This window comes from Pseudophryne corroboree, chromosome 6 (assembly GCF_028390025.1).
Source record: "Pseudophryne corroboree isolate aPseCor3 chromosome 6, aPseCor3.hap2, whole genome shotgun sequence".
Lineage (NCBI taxonomy): Eukaryota > Metazoa > Chordata > Amphibia > Anura > Myobatrachidae > Pseudophryne > Pseudophryne corroboree.
The window spans coordinates 144,152,197-144,179,558 of record NC_086449.1 but is presented as its reverse complement, the minus strand read 5'-3'; the positions used below and the strand labels follow the sequence as shown (position 1 = coordinate 144,179,558).

At 45.1% G+C, this 27,362-nt stretch overlaps 1 protein-coding gene across 1 annotated transcript; it reads left to right on the top strand.

Moving 5' to 3' along the window:
* Window positions 1–387: 387 nt before the first annotated feature.
* On the top strand, window positions 388–27,362 carry PAX8 (paired box 8). The gene is made up of 9 exons (XM_063930365.1): window positions 388–555; window positions 1,398–1,480; window positions 4,210–4,335; window positions 12,467–12,642; window positions 13,757–13,877; window positions 16,598–16,786; window positions 20,153–20,251; window positions 24,493–24,582; window positions 26,077–27,362. The coding sequence occupies exons 1-9, from the start codon at window positions 470–472 to the stop codon at window positions 26,151–26,153; spliced, it is 1,047 nt and encodes a 348-aa protein (XP_063786435.1). The 5' UTR covers window positions 388–469; the 3' UTR covers window positions 26,154–27,362.

The window sequence follows — 27,362 nt, the reverse complement described above, 5'->3', positions numbered from 1 at the left end:
GCCCCGCCCCCCGCTGTGTAATGCCGCTATTGCAGGCATTATACAGCAGGGGGCGTAGCTATGACGACGCGATTCAACAAGAATCGCGTCATCGCCTGCCCGGACCGCCCACTTTACTCGCTAAGTAGGCGGCCGGGCAGGGGGGGGACCCCTGTAACCGGGAGACTTGCCTGCTCTTCCGGGGGGCCGGGAGGGTCACCCGATTTTCGGGAGCCTCCCGGCCATTCCGGGAGAGTAGGCAAGTCTGAGCTGATTGGCTGGCGTGTTATCACCTTGCACTTATCACTGCTTTATCACTTCTGGGGTTGGGGGAGATTCTGGTTCTGGGTAATTATATCTAATTTTGTATTGGAGTAGGTACTATGAAACAGGCAGTATCCGGCCTGGGGTCATCGGTGGTTCGAAACCCAAAGTTGCCACCCCCAAAGTGGTGGAGAAGATCGGAGATTATAAGAGACAAAACCCCACCATGTTTGCCTGGGAAATCAGGGACCGGCTGCTGGCAGAGGGTGTGTGTGACAATGACACGGTGCCCAGTGTCAGCTCCATTAACAGGTAAAATGTCACTGACTGGAATGTGTATTTGTGTTAGATTTTAATGATATGTGTCTGAATAGAGGCCGTCAGTGTACTATAAGTTGTACTTTATGTTATACCCTGCAAGTGTCATCGCTGCTGTTGTTCTCAGAGAGCTTTACTGTACTGTATATCATTGCCTAGGACAGACTAAGCTGTTAAAGAACTACATTTGACAGCATGCCCTGCAGGTGGAGATCCGCAGGTTTCTCACCTATGATGTAAAGCTCTGTAGTGATCAAAATGAAGGAGCCTGCAGGGCATGCTGGGATTTTTAGTTCGACAACAGCTGACAAACCAGAGGTTACCAAAATATAAATCTCCTTATTGACAATAATATCAACAAGGTTGCCCGCAGACCGTAGACCAGGTGATCCCAACCATGGTCCTCAGCACAGGTGACTTTATTAGTTCCTCAGTTATTCTATCAGTGAGACTGATGTCATTGCCTGTGTTACCTCGGTGCTCTGTGAATATTGGGGCTGATTCTGCGTCATTCACATCTGCTTTCTACCTTATGCTAATGTGGGCATACCAATTTACCATCCATCCACTATAGATAGAGGAGCTCTGTGCAATCGCATGGAATTAACTGCCCATCAATGGATGGATCAATCTATCTGCACTTTCAGTCTGTGCCCACGTGCATATAATGCGGCGCATTAGGAGTTGGCAATCGCTTTCTATAGCGCAAGCACAGTTTGCATATGTCTGCGGGATCCATCCGCATCCTCACTTGTGTCTGACCCAGAATCTGCGCCACTGTGTACAGTTATGCTACTACCCCAGTAAGCTCACACTCCTCCCTGTCTCGTTGGCAGAATAATCCGTACCAAGGTCCAGCAGCTCTTTAACCTGCCCATGGAGAGCTGTGTGAAATCACTGAGCCCTGGACATACTCTGAGTAAGTGAAAACGGCCCCACACAGTGGGACTTGTTGAATACATGATGGGATTTGTGGAATACATGATGGGACTTACAGAATACCTGATGGGACTTACAGAATACCTGATGGGACTTACAGAATACCTGATGGGACTTGTAGGTAGAATACATGATGGGACTTATAGAATACATGATGGGACTTGTAGAATACATGATGGGACTTGTGGAATACATGATGGGATTTACAGAATACCTGATGGGACTTACAGAATACCTGATGGGACTTACAGAATACCTGATGGGACTTACAGAATACATGATGGGACTTACAGAATACATGATGGGACTTGTAGGTAGAATACATGATGGGACTTATAGAATACATGATGGGACTTGTAGAATACATGATGGGACTTGTAGAATACATGATGGGACTTGTAGAATACATGATGGGACTTGTAGAATACATGATGGGACTTGTGGAATACATGATGGGATTTACAGAATACCTGATGGGACTTACAGAATACCTGATGGGACTTACAGAATACATGATGGGACTTACAGAATACATGATGGGACTTGTAGGTAGAATACATGATGGGACTTATAGAATACATGATGGGACTTGTAGAATACATGATGGGACTTGTAGAATACATGATGGGACTTGTAGAATACATGATGGGACTTGTAGAATACATGATGGGACTTGTAGAATACATGATGGGACTTACAGAATACATGATGGGACTTACAGAATACATGATGGGACTTACAGAATACATGATGGGACTTGTAGAATACATGATGGGAGCTGTAGAATACATGATGGGACTTGTAGGTAGAATACATGATGGGAGCTGTAGAATACATGATGGGACTTGTAGGTAGAATACATGATGGGACTTGTAGAATACATGATGGGACTTGTAGGTAGAATACATGATGGGACTTGTAGAATACATGATGGGACTTGTAGAATACATGATGGGATTTGTAGAATACATGATGGGACTTGTGGAATACATGATGGGATTTACAGAATACCTGATGGGACTTACAGAATACATGATGGGACTTGTAGAATACATGATGGGAGTTGTAGAATACATGATGGGACTTGTAGGTAGAATACATGATGGGACTTGTAGAATACTTGATGGGACTTGTAGGTAGAATACATGATGGGACTTGTAGAATACATGATGGGACTTGTAGAATACATGATGGGATTTGTAGAATACATGATGGGACTTGTGGAATACATGATGGGACTTGTGGAATACATGATGGGATTTATAGAATACATGATGGAACATAGAATACATGATGGGACTTATAGACTACATGATGGAACATAGAATACATGATGGGACTTATAGAATACATGATGGGACTTGTAGAATACATGATGGCACAGTATGTTCACAGACTTACACTAACCTATAACATTCACCACAATTCTTATTAGTTTCTATAGCAGTTTAGAAATGTAAAATAAATATCCAACTTTGTTGTTTCACGTTCTGGGGATTTGCGCTGATGCCATCATTATAGAAAATATTATTCAGTATGTTATGGAATCTACGTGAGGGGACTGGATGCAGTTAATATACCGGCTGTCGGGATCGCAGCGTTCCGGGAGACTGACACCGGAATCCTGACAGCCGGTGAAATGCCGCCGGCCGGAATCCCAACAAACGCGTGGTATTCCCACTCAGTTGGTGGGTCCACGCCACCCACCGAGTGGGAATAAAACCTTTGGTAAGTGAAGTGAGCCACTGGGCCTGAAGCATGGCGAGAGCAGGGAGCCCACGAGGGGACTTGCCGCCTTGCTGTCGGGATTCCAACAGATGGGATGCCGCTGTCGGTATAGTGACAGCCGGCATCCCGTCTGCCGGTCAATCGTATGTATCCTGTAGTGCCCTATATCTGTATAGAGTGTAATAGAGCTGCATTATGACTATGCACAGGGTTCAGGTCATGCTGGGAGGTGTAGTGCCCTGTGTCTGTATATAGTATAATATAATTGTATTATGACCATGCACAGTGGTCATGCTGGGAGGTGTAGTGCCCTATGTGTGTATAAAATATAATATAACTGTAGAATGAGCATGTGCAGTGGTCAGGTCATGCTGGTAGCTGTAGTGCCCTATGCAGGGCCAGATTAATAATGGGGCGGATGGAGCTACAATCCAGGCCTCCACATAAAAATAGGCCCATCATCATGGCAGCATGATCCTCACTAGCCACCAGCTAGCCACATGGTTGGCCATAAATCATAACTATTAAGATTGCATTTCTATTTTTCTCACAAAATTATTCAATTTTTTTATATTTTAACATATTTAGGGAGACATTGGAGCTGATAGTGTAAGGGATGTACACGCCCACATGGTTCTCACCACACCCACACAGCCCTGATCACACCTCCCCCATTTCTCACAATAGGCCCTTGAATATTTTCAGCTCCAGGCCCATGTGGCCCTTAATCCGGCCCTGGCCCTATGTCTGTACAGAATGTAATAGAATTGCATTACGATTATGTAGAATGGCCAGGTCATGTTCAGTAGTTTAATAGTGTAATAGGATTTCAGGTAAAAGATCCTGTACCAAAAATATTTGTGTTAAGAGTCTACCGACCACTGGAGGAATTCTCTTTGGTTCTATATAAGTGTGAGTAATAGGGCTGGTTAGTTGTGGAATGCACTCTTTATTAAGAGGATGTGTTGTTGTTTCTTACAGTTCCAAGTTCAGCAGTGACCCCCCCTGAGTCTCCGCACTCTGACTCCATTGGGTCACCTTACTCAATCAATGGCCTGTTGGGGATTGCTCAGCCCAATACAGATGGGAAACGCAAACTGGATGACAGTGAGTGGAGTCCTCTGATATGTCACTGATACAATGTGTTCTGCAGTGGAGTGTGTCTGTTGGTGTAGGATGATTGGGAAAATTATGACTGGTTAAGACATTTTAAGATAAGCCCTAACACTGAACCCATGGAGGAGCCTTGCAGATTTAGGAAAAGCTGAGTTTGTATAAGAGATGGGGGAAATAAGAAGTAGTGAGAATAGATGCACAGATCATATTGGTGTGGGCTGAACCAACAGTCCTGAGAATTTACAAGGATTGTTAAATCATACGTAGATATACAGTAGTACGGTAAGGCAGGTAGATGTTATTGTTATACAATGGTGATGCTAAAAAGTAGGCAGATGTTATTGTTCTTTTATTGTTACAGAATTTTGACCAGATGAGACATTTGGATGTTATTATTATAGAATAGTCATCAGATACAGTATGTAGATATTACTGTTCTAGATGAGACAGGTGGATATTATTGTTATAGAATAGCGACCAGATAATGCAAGTGAATGTTATTGCAAGTGATCTGATGAGATAGATGACTGTTATTATTATGGAATAGTCTTAAAAATGTAAATAAGATAGTGAATAGATATGATAGGTATATACCAGATAAGACAGGTAGATGTTATTGTAATAGAATAGTCATCAGATAACTTAGGTAGATCTTATTGTCCTAGATAAGACAGGTAGATAATATTGTTATAGAATAGTGATAAGATAAGGCAGACGAATGTTATTGTTATAACTTATAAGGCAGCTGGTTGTTATTGTTATAGAATAGTGGTAACAAAATAGTAAATAGTGAATTTGATAACATAGAACTGTGGAAAGATAAGGTAGGTAGATGTTATTGTATAGAATAGTGATAAGATAAAGCAGGTGAGTGTTATTGTTATAGAATAGTGATTGGATGAGACAGGTGGAAGTTATTGTTATAGCATAGTCTTAAGATAGTGAATAGATAAAATAGTTATAGAATACTTTTAAAATAAGACAGGTGGATGTATTTGTTATAGAATAGGGATAAAATAAGGCAGGTGAATGTTATTGCTATAGTGATAAAACACGTGGATGTTATTGTTATAGAACAGTGATAAGATAAGGCAGGTAAATTTTATTGTTACAGAATAGTGATCTGATGAGACAGGTGGATGTTTTCATTATAGAATAGTGATAAGATTAAGGCTGGTAGGTATTATTGTTCTAGAATAGTGATAAGATAAGGCAGGTAGATGTTATTGTTGTGGAATAGTGATAAGGCATGTGAATGTTATTGTTACAGAATAGTGATAAGTAGTGATGTGCACCGGAAATTTTTCGGGTTTTGTGTTTTGGATTCGGTTCCGCGGCCGTGTTTTGGATTCGGACGCATTTTGGCAAAACCTCAATGAAATTTTTTTGTCGGATTCGGGTGTGTTTTGGATTCGGGTGTTTTTTTTACAAAAAACCCTCAAAAACAGCTTAAATCATAGAATTTGGGGGTCATTTTGATCCCATAGTATTATTAACCTCAATAACCATAATTTACACTCATTTTCAGTCTATTCTGAACACCTCACAATATTATTTTTAGTCCTAAAATTTGCACCGAGGTCGCTGGATGACTAAGCTAAGCGACCCAAGTGGCCGACACAAACACCTGGCCCATCTAGGAGTGGCACTGCAGTGTCAGGCAGGATGGCACTTCAAAAAATAGTCCCCAAACAGCACATGATGCAAAGAAAAAAAGAGGTGCACCAAGGTCGCTGGATGGCTAAGCTAAGCGACACAAGTGGCCGACACAAATACCTGGCCCATCTAGGAGTGGCACTGCAGTGTCAGGCAGGATGGCACTTCAAAAAAATAGTCCCCAAACAGCACATGATGCAAAGAAAAAAAGAGGCGCAATGAGGTAGCTGTGTGACTAAGCTAAGCGACCCAAGTGGTCGACACAAACACCTGGCCCATCTAGGAGTGGCACTGCAGTGTCAGGCAGGATGGCACTTCAAAAAAAATAGTCCCCAAACAGCACATGATGCAAAGAAAAAAAGAGGCGCAATGAGGTAGCTGTGTGACTAAGCTAAGCGACCCAAGTGGCCGACACAAACACCTGGCCCATCTAGGAGTGGCACTGCAGTGTCAGACAGGATGGCACTTCAAAAAAATTGTCCCCAAACAGCACATGATGCAAAGAAAAAAACAGGCGCACCAAGGTCGCTGTGTGACTAAGCTAAGCGACACAAGTGGCCGACACAAACACCTGGCCCATCTAGGAGTGGCACTACAGTGTCAGACAGGATGGCAGATTTAAAAAATAGTCCCCAAACAGCACATGATGCAAAGAAAAAAAGAGGCGCAATGAGGTAGCTGTGTGACTAAGCTAAGCGACCCAAGTGGCCGACACAAACACCTGGCCCATCTAGGAGTGGCACTGCAGTGTCAGACAGGATGGCAGATTTAAAAAATAGTCCCCAAACAGCACATGATGCAAAGAAAAAAAAGAGGTGCACCAAGGTCGCTGGATGGCTAAGCTAAGCATCACAAGTGGCCGACACAAACACCTGGCCCATCTAGGAGTGGCACTGCAGTGTCAGGCAGGATGGCACTTCAAAAAAATTGTCCCCAAACAACACATGATGCAAAGAAAAATGAAAGAAAAAAGAGGTGCAAGATGGAATTGTCCTTGGGCCCTCCCACCCACCATTATGTTGTATAAACAGGACATGCACACTTTAACGAACCCATAATTTCAGCGACAGGGTCTGCCACACAACTGTGACTGAAATGACTGGTTGGTTTGGGCCCCCACCAAAAAAGAAGCAATCAATCTCTCCTTGCACAAACTGGCTCTACAGAGGCAAGATGTCCACCTCCTCCTCATCGTCCGATTCCTCACCCCTTTCACTGTGTACATCCCCCTCCTCACAGATTATTAATTCGTCCCCACTGGAATTCACCATCTCAGGTCCCTGTGTACTTTCTGGAGGCAATTGCTGCTGGTGAATGTCTCCATGGAGGAATTGATTATAATTCATTTTGATGAACATCATCTTCTCCACATTTTCTGGAAGTAACCTCGTACGCCGATTGCTGACAAGGTGAGCGGCTGCACTAAACACTCTTTCGGAGTACACACTGGAGGGGGGGCAACTTAGGTAAAATAAAGCCAGTTTGTGCAAGGGCCTCCAAATTGCCTCTTTTTCCTGCCAGTATACGTACGGACTGTCTGACGTGCCTACTTAGATGCGGTCACTCATATAATCCTCCACCATTCTTTCAATGGTGACAGAATCATATGCAGTGACAGTAGACGACATGTCAGTAATCGTTGCCAGGTCCTTCAGTCCGGACCAGATGTCAGCACTCACTCCAGACTGCCCTGCATCACCGCCAGAGGGTGGGCTCGGAATTCTTAGCCTTTTCCTCGCACCCCCAGTTGCGGGAGAATGTGAAGGAGGAGCTGTTGACGGGTCACATTCCGCTTGACTTGACAATTTTCTCACCAGCAAGTCTTTGAACCTCTGCAGACTTGTGTCTGCCGGAGAGAGAGATACAACGTAGGTTTTAAATCTAGGATCGAGCACGGTGGCCAAAATGTAGTACTCTGATTTCAACCTTGGACAACGTTGAAATCATTCCCCACTGCGCTTGAGTCAGGTGCATTCCCCCTCCTTTGCCTATATCGTAGGCAGATGTATAGGCTTGAATGGCCTTTTGCTGCTCCTCCATCCTCTGAAGCATATAGAGGGTTGAATTCCACCTCGTTACCACCTCTTGCTTCAGATGATGGCAGGGCAGGTTCAGGACTGTTTGCTGGTGCTCCAGTCTTCGGCACGCGGTGGCTGAATGCCGAAAGTGGCCCGCAATTCTTCGGGCCACCGACAGCATCTCTTGCACGCCCCTGTCGTTTTTTAAATAATTCTGCACCACCAAATTCAATGTATGTGCAAAACATGGGACGTGCTGGAATTTGCCCAGATGTAATGCACGCACAATATTGGTGGCGTTGTCCGATGTCACAAATCCTCAGGAGAGCCCAATTGGGGTAAACCATTCTGCGATGATGTTCCTCAGTTTCCGTAAGAGGTTGTCAGCTGTGTGCCTCTTATAGAAAGCGGTGATACAAAGCGTAGCCTGCCTAGGAACGAGTTGGCGTTTGCGAGATGCTGCTACTGGTGCCGCCGCTGCTGTTCTTGCTGCGGGAGGCAATACATCTACCCAGTGGGCTGTCACAGTCATATAGTCCTGAGTCTGCCCTGCTCCACTTGTCCACATGTCCGTGGTTAAGTGGACATTGGGTACAACTGCATTTTTTAGGACACTGGTGACTCTTTTTCTGACGTCTGTGTACATTTTCGGTATCGCCTGCCTAGAGAAATGGAACCTAGATGGTATTTGGTACCGGGTACACAGTACCTCAATCAAGTCTGTAGTTGCCTGTGAATTAACGGTGGATACCGGAAACACGTTTCTCACCACCCAGGCTGCCAAGGCCTGAGTTATCCGCTTTGCAGCAGGATGACTGCTGTGATATTTCATCTTCCTCGCAAAGGACTGTTGGACAGTCAATTGCTTACTGGAAGTAGTACAAGTGGTCTTCCGACTTCCCCTCTGGGATGACGATCGACTCCCAGCAGCAACAACAGCAGCGCCAGCAGCAGTAGGCGTTACACTCAAGGATGCATCGGAGGAATCACAGGCAGGAGAGGACTCGTCAGACTTGACAGTGACATGGCCTGCAGGACTATTGGCTTTCCTGTGTAAGGGTGTGTACACACGGTGAGATCCTTGCTATGTCCTATTTTTACTTGCGATTTCCCTTGAACTCCCCGGAGGCCAGATAGGACAGATTTTGACTAACTTTTCTTGAGATATGGACTATGTGTGCTTACGATTTTGGCTTATGTGAGATTTTGGCTTATGTGAGATGTCATTGACATGTGAGATGAACTAGATAGGACACCGATCTAGCAAGGATTGACTTGCCTGCACAGCCTATCTTTTCTTGCGATGCCGACCTGGCATCGGGATCGCAAGGTGACTTTCACCTTGCGATCTGCACTAACTTTTCTTACGATTTTGACTATATAGTCAAAATCTTAAGAAAAAATCTCACCGTGTGTACACACCTTAAGGAGGAAATTGACACTGAGGGAGTTGGTGGTGTGGTTTGCAGGAGCTTGGCTACAAGAGGAAGGGATTTAGTGGTCAGTGGACTGATTCGGCTGTCATCCAAATTTTTTGAACTTGTCACTGAATTCTGATGAATGCGGTCCAGGTGACGTATAAGGGAGGATGTTCCTAGGTGGTTAACGTCCTTACCCCTACTTATTACAGCTTGACAAAGGCAACACACGGCTTGACACCAGTTGTCCGCATTTCTGTTGAAATAATTCCACACCGAAGAGGTGATTTTTTTTGTATTTTGACCAGGCATGTCAATGGCCATATTCGTCCCATGGACAACAGGTGTCTCCCCGGGTGCCTGACTTAAACAAACCACCTCACCATCAGAATCCTCCTTGTCAATTTCCTCCCCAGCGCCAGCAACACCCATATCCTCATCCTGGTGTACTTCAACAGTGACATCTTCAATTTGACTATCAGGAACTGGACTGCGGGTGCTCCTTCCAGCACTTGCAGGGTGCGTGCAAATGGTGGAAGGCGCAACCTCTTCCCGTCCAGTGTTGGGAAGGTCAGGCATCGCAACCGACACGAATGGACTCTCCTTGGGGATTTGTGATTTAGAAGAACGCACAGTTCTTTGCTGCGCTTTTGCCATCTTAACTCTTTTAAGTTTTCTAGCAGGACGATGAGTGCTTCCATCCTCAGGTGAAGCTGAACCACTAGCCTTGAACATAGGCCAGGGCCTCAGCCGTTCCTTGCCACTCCGTGTCGTAAATGGCACATTGGCAAGTTTACGCTTCTACTCAGACGATTTTGATTTAGATTTTTGGGTCATTTTACTGAGCTTTATTTTTTTGGATTTTACATGCTCTCTACTATGACATTGGGCATCGGCCTTGGCATACGACGTTGATGGCATTTCATCGTCTCGGCCATGACTAGTGGCAGCAGCTTCAGCACGAGGTGGAAGTGGATCTTGATCTTTCCCTATTTTACCCTCCACATTTTTGTTCTCCATTTTTTAATGTGTGGAATTATATGCCAGTATCAATAGCAATGGCCTACTACTATATATACTGCGCACAACTGAAATGCACCACAGGTATGGATGGATAGTATACTTGACGACACAGAGGTAGGTAGAGCAGTGGCCTACTGTACCGTACTGCTATATATTATATACTGGTGGTCAGCAAAATTATGCACTGTACTCCTACTATATACTACAATGCAGCACAGATATGGAGCGTTTTTCAGGCAGAGAACTTATAATACTGGTGGTCACTGGTCAGCAAAACTGTGCACTGTACTCCTCCTATATAATACTAGTGGTCCCCAGTCCCCACAATAAAGCAGTGTGAGCACAGATATATGCAGCACACTGAGCACAGATATGGAGCGTTTTTCAGGCAGAGAACGTATAATACTGGTGGTCACTGGTCAGCAAAACTCTGCACTGTACTCCTCCTATATAATACTGGTGGTCCCCAGTCCCCACAATAAAGCAGTGTGAGCACAGATATATGCAGCACACTGAGCACAGATATGGAGCGTTTTTCAGGCAAAGAACGTATAATACTGGTGGCCACTGGTCAGCAAAACTCTGCACTGTACTCCTCCTATATAAAACTGGTGGTCCCCAGTCCCCACAATAAAGCAGTGTGAGCACAGATATATGCAGCACACTGAGCACAGATATGGAGCGTTTTTCAGGCAGAGAACGTATAATACTGGTGGTCACTGGTCAGCAAAACTCTGCACTGTACTCCTCCTATATAATACTGGTGGTCCCCAGTCCCCACAATAAAGCAGTGTGAGCACAGATATATGCAGCACACTGAGCACAGATTTGGAGCGTTTTTCAGGCAGAGAACGTATAATACTGGTGGTCACTGGTCAGCAAAACTCTGCACTCCTCCTATATAATACTGGTGGTCCCCAGTCCCCACAATAAAGCAGTGTGAGCACAGATATATGCAGCACACTGAGCACAGATATGGAGCGTTTTTCAGGCAGAGAACATATAATACTGGTGGTCACTGGTCAGCAAAACTCTGCACTGTACTCCTCCTATATAATACTGGTGGTCCCCAGTCCCCACAATAAAGCAGTGTGAGCACAGATATATGCAGCACACTGAGCAGCGTGGGATCAGTACTAAATGCCGCCGGCCGGAATCCCGGCGGTCGAAATACCGACGCCGGAATCCCGACCACACAATCCCGACAGTGGTGGCGAGCGGAACGCATCCCCTTGCGGGATCGCTTCGCTCGCCACTATTATATTCTCCCTCTATGGGTGTCGTGGACACCCACGGAGGGAGAATATGTCGGGATTGTGGCGGTTGGGATTCCGGCGTCTTTTTTTCAACCGCAGGGATTCCGGCCGGCGGCATCTTCACCGCATCCCCTGAGCTTGTGGTCACTGGTCAGCAAAACTCTGCACTGTACTCCTCCTATATAATACTGCTGGTCCCCAGTCCCCACAATAAAGCAGTGAGCACAGATATTTGCAGCCACCTGAATAAAACTGAGAGGACGCCAGCCATGTCCTCTCACTATCATTTCCAATGCACGAGTGAAAAATGGCGGCGACGCGTGGCTCCTTATATAGAATACGAATCTTGCGAGAATCCGACCGCGGGATGATGACGTTCGGGCGCGCTCGGGTTAACCGAGCAAGGCGGGAAGGTTCGAATCTGCCTCGGACCCGTGTAAAAAGGGTGAAGTTCGGGGGGTTCGGATTCCGAGGATCCGAACCCGCTCATCACTAGTGATAAGGCAGGTAGATGTTATTGTAGAATAGTGATAAGGCAGGTGAATGTTATTGTTATAGCTTACTGATAAGATAAGGCAGGTGAATGTTACTGTTCAAGAAGAGTGATAATACAAGGCAGGTGGATATTATTGTTCTAGAATAGTGATAAAATAATGCAGGTCGATTCTAGTTTTATATATTCGTGACTGGCTACATCTTGTTGATGGTAATTTACTCTCAAGGAAATAACATCTTGGTTTGTTGCCCACAGGTGATCAGGACAGCTGCAGACTCAGCATTGACTCTCAGGGCAGTGGAGGACTCAGCCGGAAACAGATGCGGACACAGGCTTTCATTCAGCACCCACTGGACGGACTGGAGTGCCACTTCCAGAGGCAACACTTTCCTGACTCCTACTCCTCCTCCGGTCACAGCAAAGCTGAACAAGTGAGTGCCATATCTGAGTGGGCGTCTAATGAGTATGCCTTTCTTTGACACTGAGGTTCACGGTCATGATTTCCAGTCATCATCAGTATATTTATAATTACACATTTTGTCTATCATTATAGCACCCTTCCAATCGCCGCATACAATGCAGTTAGCGAGAAATATAAACTCCTATTTATGATCAGTTCTTCCCAAACTGAAACAAAACTTTGTGAACCCTCTAGACACTCTCATTCAGTAATGTCTTATGCTAGGTCGCTTGTGTATGTTAGGAGTAGAAGGAAATGAATCAGGAAACTGAGATTTCAGGTGCTCACAATTGGCCATCTCCGCCCTCAGTTATGACAGCCACTGACATTTTAAATACTTTTCAACTTAATTTAGAGCTTATACTGGTCAGTAGTTACTAGTTACAAACTCCTGCACTGGGCCTCATATATCCCCCAGAAACGGTATCTCATCGACCTTTCACAGACAACTATTGCCCAAAATAGTAATTAGGTTGAGCACTATTGGTCGATATGGCAAAGGTTGACATGATAAAATTATCGACATATGGAAGGTCAATATGGGCAAAAGGTCGACACACAAAAAGTTGACACCATTTTTTTCTTTTGGTGTCTTTTTTCGCTGTCAAAGCACGTGGAACCCTGATTAGTGCACCGCTTTGCTCGCCATGCTTTGGGCAGTGTGCCTCGTCCTGCTACCGCTGTGCTCGGCACAGGTTACTATTCCGAAGTAAAGTATGAAAAAGTTGATAAAAAGATGAAAAAAGAAAAAATCCTGTGTCAGCTATGTGTGTCGACCATTTGCACCTGTCAACCATAAGCACTGTCGAACTTTTACATGTTGACCTAATGATCATGTCGACCTTTTGTTCAACAGTGGTCAACCTATTAACTGTTGACCGAATTAAGGTCGACCTATCATCCTGGCATCCTTGATAAAACATTGGACACAGGAGTGCCCATTTCCTCTATACAGCTATATATTCCTCTTCTTTCACACACGTCCACAGTCGACAAATAATGCCAACAGATGGGATTCTCAGTCATTATCTTACATTTATCAGGGAAAACATTTTTAATTATCATGATCTGTCTGTATATTTCAGGCTCTTTACCCGCTTCCACTGCTGAACAATGCAATGGATGATGGGAAATCAGCGCTGGCCTCTTCCAATGCCACTCTAGGCAGAAACCTTTCCGCACACCAGGGGTACTCTGCCCTGTCAGGTAAGTGAACTGGCCCGGAAGTGGGAAGCTTTATGTCCATCAGGGAATCAAGGTGCACAACAAATGTCACTGTCAATCATCATACAACTTGGAAGGAAGGATAGTCTAAGCTCCATTGCTAGTATGTATATATATATATATATATATATATATATATATATATACTGTATAAAGCCGCACTCGCATATTAAAATATGCATGATCCAGAGACTAATCCCAAAAGATAAAGAAGCTTGCAAGGAACGTACTCACCAGACTTCTCCAAAGTGAGAAAATATTCTTTTATTCCAACCTCATAACTTTATAGGGGCACGGTCAACATTTCGGTTCCCACCGGACCCTTTCTCAGGACAAATGCTTCAGGCTGTCATCTCCCTTTATATATACATACATGCACATATCTGTGGCTAGGTCGCCAGCAGCAAGCTTAGGGCAGGTGGTGGTAAACTGCCCAAACTTACATCATTTTTTATTTATATACTCCTGCCTGCATCTAAAATAGGGGTGGGGGTCAGGATCCCGGCAGTCAGCATACCAATGCCGGGATCCCAGCCACCAAGATGCCGGCAGGGGGGCGAGCGCAACAAAGCCCCTTGCAGGCTCGTTGACTCGCTGCACTCGCCACAGGTTCTATTCCCACTGTATGGGTGTCGTGGACACCCACGAGTGGGAACAGCCCTGGGCCCCCTGCCGACAGGGATACCAGCGTCGGTGTGCTGACTGCAGCTGTATTTGCATACGAAATGCTACAGTGTATTCATGGAAATCATTGTAACGTAGCATTTCATATGCAGATACAGTCACAGTCGCACACAGAATATAGGCATGCCACATATAATTTTAATCAGCAGAAGCTGCTTGTGCATCCTAGCCACACAGTAATGCAAATAAGACGCATTTTCATAAAAAAAGGCCCGACATTAGCAGAGCTACCAGCAGGCATCTCCTGCTGCATGGCGTATTGAGTATGAGGACACATCTGTATCCAAGCAGAGGCAGAGGTCACAGTGTTAGCAGCCATGATAGTGCTGTGTGCGGGTGGGTTGGTTGTACAGTAGTGTTCGGCATATGTGTGTCATGTGTATAAATGCATTAATAATGTGTGGCAAATATGTAAGGGGCACTATTTGTGTCATTAGGTGTACAAGGGCATTAATAATGTGCGGCATATGTGTAAGGGACATTACTGTATGTGTATAAGGGCATTAATAAAGGTTGGCATAATGCGTAAGGGATATTACTGTATGGTATGTCTATAAAGGCAGTACTAATGTGTTGCATTATGTATATTAGGTGCTCTACTGTGTGGCGTAGCGTATAGAAAGGGCACTATTGTGTGGTCTAATGTGAATAAAGAGCAATATGGTGTGGGGTAATGTGAATAAGGGGCACTACTGTGAGGAGTAACATTTATAAGGTAATGTGGTACTACTGTGTGATGTAACGTGAATTAGGGACATGATAAAATGTGAATAAAGTTGCACTACTGTGTGGCGTAATTTGAATTGGGGTTACTATTGTGTGGCCATGCCCCATCCCATCAAGAACACACCCCTTTTTGGGCTGTGCACCGAATGTGCGCACTGTTCCTATTTAAAATATAGGGGGTAGGAACACCAAAATGAGGACTGCTATGAGTGAGGGGTGATGGTGCTGGGAAAGGGGTGCAGGGTCAGAGGTGGAACTAGCGGTGGTGCTAGGGGGCACCTTCCAAAATCTTGCCTAGGGCATCATATTGGTTAGGGCCGGCTCTGTGCATATGACTATTATTAACAGTCACAAGCAAATTAATTCTGGTATTTATAAGTGACATTTCCAGTCCATACGAGACCAGGCCTGTAAATCCAGATACATAAGAAACATACGTTTTGTCTGCCGAAGACATGTAGAACATGTCGTTTATATGCATCTAAATTGACAAAGGTGATGTTATCACTATGTATATATATACCTTTGAGAGAAATAACTGGGCGATGCCAATCACATTACATCAGTTACACATTCCCACATGCAATGAAATGCAACAATTTGAAAGCGTAACTCAGTAGGTCTAATAGATACTATCGGCGGGATGTAACGGAGTCCGAGATCACCGGAGGAGCGGGATGCCGGACGATCTCAGACTTTTTTAAAGGGGCAATCACTTACAAGGCATAGTTTTGTCTTGTTAGTGATTGTCCCTTTAAATTAAGTCCAAGACCGGCCGGCATCCCGCAACTCCGCTGATCTTGGACTCCGTTACATCCCGCAGAATCTGTAATAGCTGTTTTACAAAGTTCATTTTAAGAAAGGAATTTTAAAAAGTGTATTTTCTTTTACTATAGAATGTATCTAAATATAAAATGTTACTCTGGTACTTTTCCGTCAGGACAGCTATTGGGTGGTGCCACGTGTCTGATAAGCCAGTGCCATTTCCCAGCCTCGAGTCAATAAATAGAACACACATGAGTCAAGACATGCATTTCCATTACCATTGAGTAGTTATTGCACAGAACTACTGCGGCACATCATGGCTCTCACTACTCACCACTGTGCACTGTAGAGTAATTATAAATATATAAGTAAAACCAATTTATCACTTGCATGTTAGCATAAAATAGGTTTCCAGTTTTGCATACTCTTCCATTGTCTGCCTTATCATTTCTCCATCACAAATCACATTGTTTTTTTCTTCCTTAATTTAAAAGATCCATATTCATTTCATTCCTCCTTCACTGTAGAGCTCTCATCATACTCCATTAAACAAGAGGTATCCGACAGCTCCAGTGCTAGCTCCACCCCTCCATCATTATGTAGCCCCACCTTTCTGGACCTGCAGCCAATCTGTTCAGCAGCTGCTGCCCCAACCTTCAGTGCATTTTCGCATGCTGCCTCTGTCTATGGACAGTTCACCAGCCAGGCTGTTACAGGTACAGTAAAAGGCGTCAAACAGATATAGTAACTGTGTTATGTGAGAAGGGTACGGCTTCTTAAGACGTATTTCTATAATGGGATGCATGGCTGTTGGGGACAGTATACACCTGATACAGGCAGCATGGTCACTGTAGTTAGAGCTAGTCTGATACATAGGTGTTGATAGAAAGATGCATGCTAATCAGCTGCACATGCTCTCACAGTGTTCATGGAAATAGATACGGATATTGTCCCACATGCGGATTTACATGCATGTATATAGCCACACCACCCGTATCCATCCACTTGTGGCTGTTGTCCCTATTAGCGCACACTTGCAACAGCTGTATACCAGGTGCAAGAGAGCTGCCAACATTCAGAGGGATTCCTGCATACGCAGAACTCAGCATTGCCTTGCTATTCCACCTACACACTCCCACTCAAGTTAGCTTACGTGCGAACACCCTGCTGCCACCCAGTAATGGTGGTCATTCCGAATTGTTCGCTCGTTAGCAGTTTTTAGCAGCCGTGCAAACTGCAAACGCTATGCCGCCTCCCACTGGTAGTGTATCTTAGCTTAGCAGAAGTGCGAACGAAAGGATCGCAGAGCGGCAGGGCCGGTTCTTGCCCTTGCGGCGCCCCGGGCAAAAGTTAGGGGCGTGGCTTAACATGGGGGCGTGGTCAGTCACGCCCCCCATTTGTAGCGCCGCTGAAAAGAAAAAGAAAGAAAAGTATACTTACTGTACCCCGCTCCTGTTTCCAGACCCTGCAGACCGGCGCCGCTCTTCTCCTCGGATCTATGGGAGAGACGTCAGTCATGACGTCTCTCCCATAGCACAGCATAAGCGCTAGAGGTCAATTATGACCCCTAGCGTCTATGCCACAATGCTGTGCGGTGCGCGATGACGTCATCGCGCACCGCACACCAAAGGTCCTCTCCATGAAGGGAAACTAGACGCTTAGCGTCTGATTCCCTTCAGAGCGGGGGAGGACCAGCGCCACGAAGGGAAACCAGACGCATAGCGTCTGGTTCCCTTCTCACAGCGGGAGGGGGGGCACAGCGGGGGGACACTGCTGGGGCGCACACTGACAGTGGAGGATCTTGCCATGGTGCGGCGCCCTCCGGATGGCGCCGGCGCCCTCCGGAAGGCGGCGCCCCGGGCAAAAGTCCTGCTTGCCCGTGGCAAGATCCGCCACTGCAGAGCGGCTACAAAATAATTTTGTGCAGTTTCAGAGTAGCTCTAAACCTACTCAGCGCTTGCGATCACTTCAGACCGTTCAGTTCCTGTTTTGACGTCATGAACACGCCCTGCGTTCACACAGCTACGCCTGCGTTTTTCCTGGCACGCCTGCTTTTTTCGAACACTCCCTGAAAATGGTCAGTTGCCACCCAGAAACGCCCTCTTCCTATCAATCACTCTGCGGCCAGCAGTGCGACTGAAAAGCTTTGCTAGACCTTGTGTGAAACTACATAGTTCGTTGTAATAGTACGACGCACGTGTGCATTGCGCCGCATACGCATGCGCAGAAGTGCCTTTTTTTTGCCTGATCACTGCGCAGCGAACAAAAGCAGCTAGTAATCAACTCGGAATGACCACCAACACCCCTTCTGCCCCAAGTGGAGATGCTACTGAAATGCACTGGGCGCTGAGTGACCTGTAGTTGGTGACAGTAGTAACACTCTGCTACAGAACGTGCAAGTGCTAAATGCAATAAGATCAATTGGCAAACTGGACGTGTGTGAAACTCTGCCTCAGCCACATACCGCACAGTGCACTATGGAAATAATAGCATTGAAAACAGCACTTCGTAATGCTTGTTGCAGAGTCCCATTGAACAGCTGATTCCCAAAGGGCCCCACCCCCACCCCTTTTGCATAAAGCAGTCATTAGATTACACAGACCCCCAAAACATGTTTAGTAGCCAAGCATATTTGAACTAATTTAGGGAATTTGGGGCTGAATTCAAAAATGAAAATATTTTTTTAAAGCTGGCTCTAGTTCTTGAGATAATGGATACCCTCAATGAATGTGGAACTTAGCCATAATGTGTGCATATGGGAGTCTACCGGAACATTCTAGAAGGTGAGATGTGATTATTGTTCACTTTGCGATCATTCTAGAATATTCCCCCTCTGTATGTAAGTGATTGGCCTCTGTCAGTTTTGCAGCTGAGTGGCTCGCGTTGTCCATTGGCTCTCATTCCGAGTTGTTCGCTCGCTAGCTGCTTTTAGCAGCATTGCACACGCTAAGCCGCCGCCCTCTGGGAGTGTATCTTAGCTTAGTAGAAGTGCAAACGAAAGATTAGCAGAATTGCGAATAGAAATTTCTTAGCAGTTTCTGAGTAGCCCCAGACTTACTCAGCCATTGCGATCAGTACAGTCAGTTTCGTTCCTGGTTTGACGTCACAAACACACCCAGTGTTCGCCCAGACACTCCCCCATTTCTTCAGACACTCCCGCGTTTTTCCCAGAAACGCCAGCGTTTTTTCACACACTCCCATAAAACGGCCAGTTTCCGCCCAGAAACACCCACTTCCTGTCAATCACAGTACGATCACCAGAACAATGAAAAAACCTTGTTATGCCATGAGTAAAATACCTAACCTTTGTGTAAAATAACTAAGTGCATGCGCTCTGCGAACCTTGCGCATGCGCAGTAAGCGACTAATCGCAATATAGCGAAAATCGGCAACGAGCGAATAACTCGGAATGACCCCCATTGTGTTTTTCTTGTTTCTTGTCCTTCTATCTAAAGAATGGGTGTGGTTCATAGGGTTGACCACACTTAGGGCGACAGTGTCTAGGTCGACAGTGACTAAGTCGACTTTGAAAATAGGTTGACACAAGCATTAGGTCGACATAAGCAAGGTCGACAGAAGGTTTTTAAATTTTTTAGGTGTCGTTTTCTTTGTAGAGTGACCGGGAACCCCAATTAGTGCACTGTGTCCGCTCGCCATGCTTCGAGCAAGGTGCCTCGCTCCGCTACCGCTGCGCTCGGCACAGGTTACTGTTCCCAACTGTATTCCACGTGGATCGTAAAGTATGAAATGTTAAAAAAATGAAAAATATTGTGAAAAACTCATGTTGACCATTTGTCATTTAGACCTAGAACATGTCGACCTGGTGACCATGTCGACCTAGAAACCCTGCCAACCTAATGCATGTCGACCAATAGTGGTCGACCTAATGACTGTCGACCTAAGTGTGGTCGACCTAGAGACCGGATACCCTAAAAAAGTAGGACCAATCTAGCAAAACTGAGGTCATATTTGGAATCCGCACCACATCCATAAAGTGTGTCCCCATTGTTCATTGTACACCGTATCATCAATGGCTGGAATATGTAATGCCAATATAACACTGTTTCTCTATTCCTTCATAGGGCGTGACGTTGTAGGACCCACGCTGCCAGGCTACCCTCCACACATACCCAGTGGCCAAGGAAACTATGCCTCATCTGCTATTGCTGGGATGGTAGCCGGTACGTTATGGGTCCTGTATTATCTATCTATCTATCTATCTATCTATCTATCTATCTTATAAATGAGAAAATCTGTTTGTTTGTCTGCTTGAGATAAACTCAGTCAGACAAGTATCATCACGATTGGTCATCAGAGGGCTGTGAGCCGGTGTAACAATCGCACACCTGAACTACTAACAACTGTGACCAAGACCTCATCATAGAGCCACAATTGTATTACTCCACAACTGTAAACACTAGCATCATTCAGTGACACCACTCACAGATAAGAACCACAAACCGGCCCCACTGTCACCATGCCCACCCCACCTCACTGACAGCACATCCCTGCCTCACTGACTGCAACACATCCCTGGCTCGCTGACAGAAGCACATTACCTCACATAAAACTATTTTATAACAACAGGGACCATTTTATAAAGTAGATATACCACTCTTGGGTGTGGGGTCTTGTGGGGAGGGGTCCCCTGCACTGCTTAGCAATTCATTTTGTTGAGATTTCACAATGCCTAGGATAAAATCTTAACTTGGTCAATAGTACAGTGCTGTGGGTAAAAGGGCGCCTGAGCGGAGCTGGGTACAGCAACTTATTTGTCCTGTAAGTCAGAAAAGTGGTGGTTACATAAATGTCTCCTGAGTGCAATGATGGTGTAGTCAGTGCAATGATGGTGTAGTCAGTGCAATGATGGTGTACACCAATTGTGGTGTAGTCAGTGCCCATAGGTAGCCGCTCTGATTTCTCCTCTGCTAGTGCGGAGACAATTAGACATGCTGCATTTGTATTGTGGCCTATATACTCCAGTAAGAGCATGTACAAGCAATTCAGAGCCATACACAGCTCAGCTGCTTCTCATTAACAACTGAACGGCCCTCACTGGATAGGAATGGGGCGTTAGGGAAATTTAGAGGTGAGCGTCAGATTTCAGTCGGATCTCCTGCACCAAGTATAGGGGCTAGCGTAAATGCAGATGATAGAGATGCCAGCTGCTCTCACAAGCAAGGGACTGCACAGTGGCATAGATGCAGGCAGCGGGTCGAGAGTGGGGGGCGTGTACTAATTACACAGGCCAGGGCTGCTGGAGGGGTTGGCGGGGGAACAGGACCGCTGCCTCTCCCCCTCCCGAGTATACCTATAGTTACTGCCAGCGCTATCTTCACAGTAATATCTTCGGGAAGATGGCGCCTGCACATTATAAGCAAAGACTATGGCATTGTGCCAGAGTCTTTGCTCTCTAGCGCACGTGCCATTTTCCCAAAAATAACCGGGAAGATATCGCTGGCTGAGGAGGAGGGACCTGCTTCCCGCAAACAAGGTAGGAAGCGCATACCCTCCCTGGGTTAGAATGGCGCCCTCTGTGGAGCGCAAATATTTTACGTTTGATCATTTTTAGGAGGCGTCGACATGCCCCCTTTTTAAAGCCACGACCCTGTTCATAACTGGGGTCGGCAGAGCTCTCAGAAAACAGGTGGAAGTCTGCATGGATTTCTGAATGATGGATGCCGCTGGAATTGCAATCACTTTACATGCGACTCAGAATACAGGCTGATGTTTTTATGGATTTCTGATTGCTGGATGCGTCAAGCATAACGTAGAATCAGGCCCTTTATATTTAATTTTGTACTTCGGTCATTCTGAATTCCTGTACTGTATTAGAGCAAAATCTGGGAGTCTGTTCCCATGGGGATATTTGGGTACAACATAGGTGTCAGGGAGGGTGACATCTGAATGATAAATTGAGATATGTTTTTGGTGTTGGTGACCCCAGATGACCTTTGCAGGTACATTTAAATGAAAAAGAAATGCAGAACATCAGTTCCCCCCACCCACTCAGCTCGCAGCTCCGGAACCTGCTGAGCCAGCGTGTTACTGTGTTACCACGGAGACGCGCTTAATGCAGCGTTAAAAATATAAAGTACTTATTCCCCCCTCCCCAGCCACACACACCCGCGCGCACACCCTCCTTCCTCCCCTGGACCGTGAAATGAGATTGGTCAAGATAAATAAAAAAGAGCAGTTATATTTTAACTGTGTGTGCAAGAGATGGATTTGTTCCCAACACCCAGTGATCTGCATGTCCGTACAAGCGCCGAGAGGACAAATCATCTCCTTATCCCCAAATAACACATCCTATGCCCTTCTACTCTGAGTATATGTAGCCTATTCTGGATAATGTCAGAAATTAGGCAATTTATCTGTGTTTTAGGGAGCACTTCAACCAAGATAATGTAGTATACAAACTTGTATGTTGTTTGTATTTTATATTTCTAATAGACACGTAGTTTAGGGGTCACTTGTAGCACAGTGTGGTAATAAGTGGGTTAGGAAAACTGCCATGATACAGTACTTGTGTAGCATAAATCATTTCTCCACAAATTCCCAGGCAGGATAATCTCTGGCAATATCCAGGCAATCATGTTGTGAGACAGATTCTTTGCAAATTCTCTCTCAGGGGTATATTTAATAAAGCTTCTAAAATGTAAATGTGGTGATGTTGCCCATAGCAACCAATATGATTATGTCTGTCATTTCTCTATTGCAACACCACCACTTTTTATTTTTAGAAGATTTAGTAAATTTACCCCTCAATGTTTCAGACTACACATATACTCACTCAGTCTGTCTATCTATGGGTTGGGTACGGAATCCCGGCAGTCGGAATCCCGGCGGTCAAAGTACCGACTCCAGAATCCCGACAGGCAGAATGCTGACAGGGGTACAAGCGGAACAAAGCCCCTTGCCAGCTCGCTACGCTATGCTCGCCACGTTGTGGGCTCGGTGGCTCGCCACAGGTTCTATTCCCACTCCATGGGTGTCGTGGATACCCACGAGTGGGAATAGCTGTGGCAGCGCTGCCGGTACTCTGGTGGTCGGGATTCCGGCATTGTTTTTTTTTTGACCGTCGGGATTCCAAATACATCATCCATCCATCTATCTATCTATCTATCTATCTATCTTTATTTTGCATAACCTGGAATACTGTTCATGCTGAATCTTGCAGCGGTCAGCAATTGCCTTTACTGTATCATATATTAACTTTTATTATTCATCATTTTCAGATAATGTTTCATTGCACATTTTCTTTTGTATCGAGGTTGAACAATTAGCATAGATTGCTTATTAACTTTTTAAATGTAAGATGTGATGGAAGTAATAAAATGTAGAGTTGTGCTAACGCCAGACACTATCCTCCTGAAATATATCCGGAACAGCTTGTGGACAAAAGATTTCTCACAGTCCGTCCCACACAGAACGTTTGTTTGGTCTATTACTGACAATGGCCCTCATTCCGAGTTGATCGTTCGCAAGGCGATTTTAGCAGAGTTGCTCACGCTAAGCCGCCGCCTACTGGGAGTGTATCTTAGCATCTTAAAATTGCGAACGATGTATTCGCAATATTGCGATTACAAACTACTTAGCAGTTTCAGAGTAGCTCCACACTTACTCGGCATCTGCGATCAGTTCAGTGCTTGTCGTTCCTGGTTTGACGTCACAAACACACCCAGCGTTCGCCCAGACACTCCTCCGTTTCCCCGGCCACTCCTGCGTTTTTTCCGGAAACGGTAGCGTTTTTTCCCGCACGCCCATAAAACGGCCTGTTTCCGCCCAGTAACACCCATTTCCTGTCAATCACACTACGATCGCCGGAGCGATGAAAAAGCAGTGAGTAAAAATACTATCTCCATTGTAAAATTACTTGGCGCAGTCGCAGTGCGAATATTGCGCATGCGTACTAAGCGGAATTTCACTGCGATGCGATGAAAAATACCGAGCGAACGACTCGGAATGAGGGCCAATGTGTGTGATTTCGCCAGTGTAGCATTTCACATAACCATTCACTCAGCATCCTTTACATACTTTATTAGACTGGCCTATAAACTAGGATGTGGAAGACTCTTTGTTTGATGCAGTCATTTAATGAAATGATGGCAAGGTTATGGAAAGGGTCCATAGCAGAGCTGGTATAAATCTGATAGAGCTAGTATAGGTATAGCCGGACTGTAAATAAACCAGGTAGCGAGACGTATAAGCTGCCATATCTGTGTATCTGTAAGGTCACCGTTTATTCTGTGTAATAACTCCCAGCACACTGGCAGCGGAGGGTCTGCTCCAGCATGGCTGGATCTGTGCAGGCGGGAAAAGGGCTATGAGTAAGATATTAGCTGCGTAGCTTCAGAGCTCTGGTTAAGGTGAGATGTTCCCACCGCTGTGTCATTTGACCTGACAGTTCTTGTTTTCTCAGCAGGAAGCGATTACACTGGTAATGCATATAGCCACGGGGCCTACTCAGCGTACGGAGACAGTTGGCGGTTCCCCGGCTCCAGCCTTCTTAGTAAGTACACGGGAAATAGGTTTTGCAGTGCATTCATTCACAAAAATTTTGCCCACTTACGCCATCCCTTTCCCAGAAACATTCTCTCACTGCTCCTAAGCATCGGGCATGATCCATGCTTTCCTCTGAGAGGAGCATCACAGGTTACACCTAGAAGCAGTAACCGGTAAAGCCAAACACAAATCCTCTCAGTTGTCTCCATTATTAATTGATACAAATCAATATATCAATCCTGTTATTAGGAACCAACAAACATGTTTTTTTTTTTAAATTTTGTTTAAAAAAAAAAAATAGTATCCCATTAATTAAAGCTAAAGAAAAAACATTTATACAGATGTCCACTCAACGCTGTGTCTAGCGCGGCCTGCCTCCACAAGTCCATTGCTGATATTGCTCATCATGCTCGACACACAGTAAGTGCAGACCATGTGCTGGATGTAATGGAGCCCGAGAACGCTGATGGTGTGGTATGGTAACCATACTTGGATGTTTTTTTAAAGCGGCAATCATTTACAAAGCATGGATCTGCCTTGTAACTGATTGCCGCCTTAAAAAAAATGTCCGAGCTCGGCCGGCAACTTGCACCTCCAGCGATCTCGGACTCCATTACATCCCGCCACATATTACTGGTGAAGTTATTATCCCAAAGTGACATTTAATATTTTCTGACAGTTCTCCATGAAACCATTTACTGTTCCATTTTTCTAGGTGTTAATTGGGTTAAGGCAGTTTAGCAGAGTGCTTCTCAAGGCAAGTCCTGAGGACACTCTGCACAGGGCACCTTTTCCAGATCACCTCACAGAAGTAACACCTGTGGATACGTGGGAAACACGCGCTGTTAGTGTGTCCTCAGGAGTGGATTTGAGAAGGACTGACATAAAATGAGCTCATTTGGGATAACCAAGTCTCCATATGAAATTAGAATTATCTCAGCCCCCTTTCTACATTTATTTGCCCTCACACACTCCCAGCAAAGTATCTCATAGTACATGTCTGTAATATGTGAAATGATATTCCATACCAGTGGCTCTCAACCTCAACCCTCAAGTTTTCCCAACAGGTCATGATTCCAGGATTTCTGTCTGTGTAAGCAGTTGGCATAATTATTGACCAGGCAAAATAAAGAAACTCACCTTTGCCTGATTAAAGAAATCCACAAAACATGACCTGTTGGTGGTACTTGAGGACTGGAGTTGAGCATACACCTATGCTTTATAACAGCAAGGCAAGAAGTGTAGGCAACCTGTGGCTTTACATGTACAGCATGCTGGGATTTGAAGTTCTCAAACTCCAGGTGAACCACAGGTTGTAGTCTGCTTTAAGGGAAGACGCTGGATCAAGACACATTAGTCAGTAAGTCCTTTCCCACGCTGTACAGAAAGAGTTGATGTGCGCTGTAGTTTCCATTATGATGATATTCAATTGCTATGTTGTCAGTTGACTTATTAACGACATAATAGCTAACGGGTATCTCCCCCATCATTTATTTCCCAGGCTCTCCCTACTACTACAGCTCTACTGCAAGGACTGCGCCCCCTCCAACAACTGCCGGGACGTATGACCTTCTGTAGTCTCCATGGACACTGCTCGTACAGCACCTTCAACAACACAGCTTAGCCCCGGAAAAGCAGCCGGACAGCCGGTCCAACAACAAATATTACCATGGAAACCAACAAGTCGTCAGGGTGGAGTCAACAACATTACTAACATGGACTGTATTTACATGAAAACTACACTAAGACAAAAAGAGGGCACAGAAATATCCAACCACATAGTGTAGGTGTATGCTGTATTCCCACTCCTTTATATAATAGATTGACAATACTTATATTACCATAAACATACTGTTGTGGCTGCTGAACACCCAGCAACACAACAGTAACAATCACGTTTTGTCATTGTATTTAGCCTTCCCCTGTGGCAAGAGAACGGCAGAGTGAATGCACATATTACACAGGATCATGTGTCCTATACTATAAATCAGAAGGATAGTAGAAGTTAATGAGGAGTTGCGATGCAAGTTCTTTCATGTAGGTTGCATAAACATGAGGTAAAGTCTAATCACTAATAATTTACAGTATGGGGAGGGCGATACTCTACACACATATTCCCAATGACCATGGGAGTGATGGCATCAGCATTCCCCATTAATATAGATTCATTATAAGAATTTATACATACAGGGGGAGATGTATCAAACCTTGGAGAGCGATAAAGTACCAACCAATCCGCTTCTATCATTTTACAGGCTACGTTTGAATAAAATGACATTTAGAAGCTGAATGGTTGGATTTATCTCTCCCAATGTTTGGTACATCTCCCCCACAGTGAGATTACTTGTGTATCATATACAAGTATTGGCTGTGCCATGAATGGGATGTTGTCTACAGCCCTTCCTTGGTGAAGTCCATTAGAGAACGATGGAATCCAATGTTTGCAGGAAAAGCAGGTTTGGAAGATTTAAAAAAAGTTTAGATACTCATCTGCATTTTCCCAAAATGTTCCCACTTAGCAGCAAATAACCTAAATGAACAGGGACAGCTTAATGTCATGTGCACTCTGTGTATATGGATTACACAGGGTTACTTACCTCACTAGGGCCGGGCATAGTCTGTGCTTTAACTCTCACTCTGCAATAAGCTTTGGATGCCAGAGTGGAGAGTTTGGCGTTGAAGCGCCCTCATATCACCAACCTGACACGATGCATGGACACAGATACAGGACGGTGCTTCCTATGCACAACTGGACTTATTCAACTGAAACCGTTGATGTAAATACCT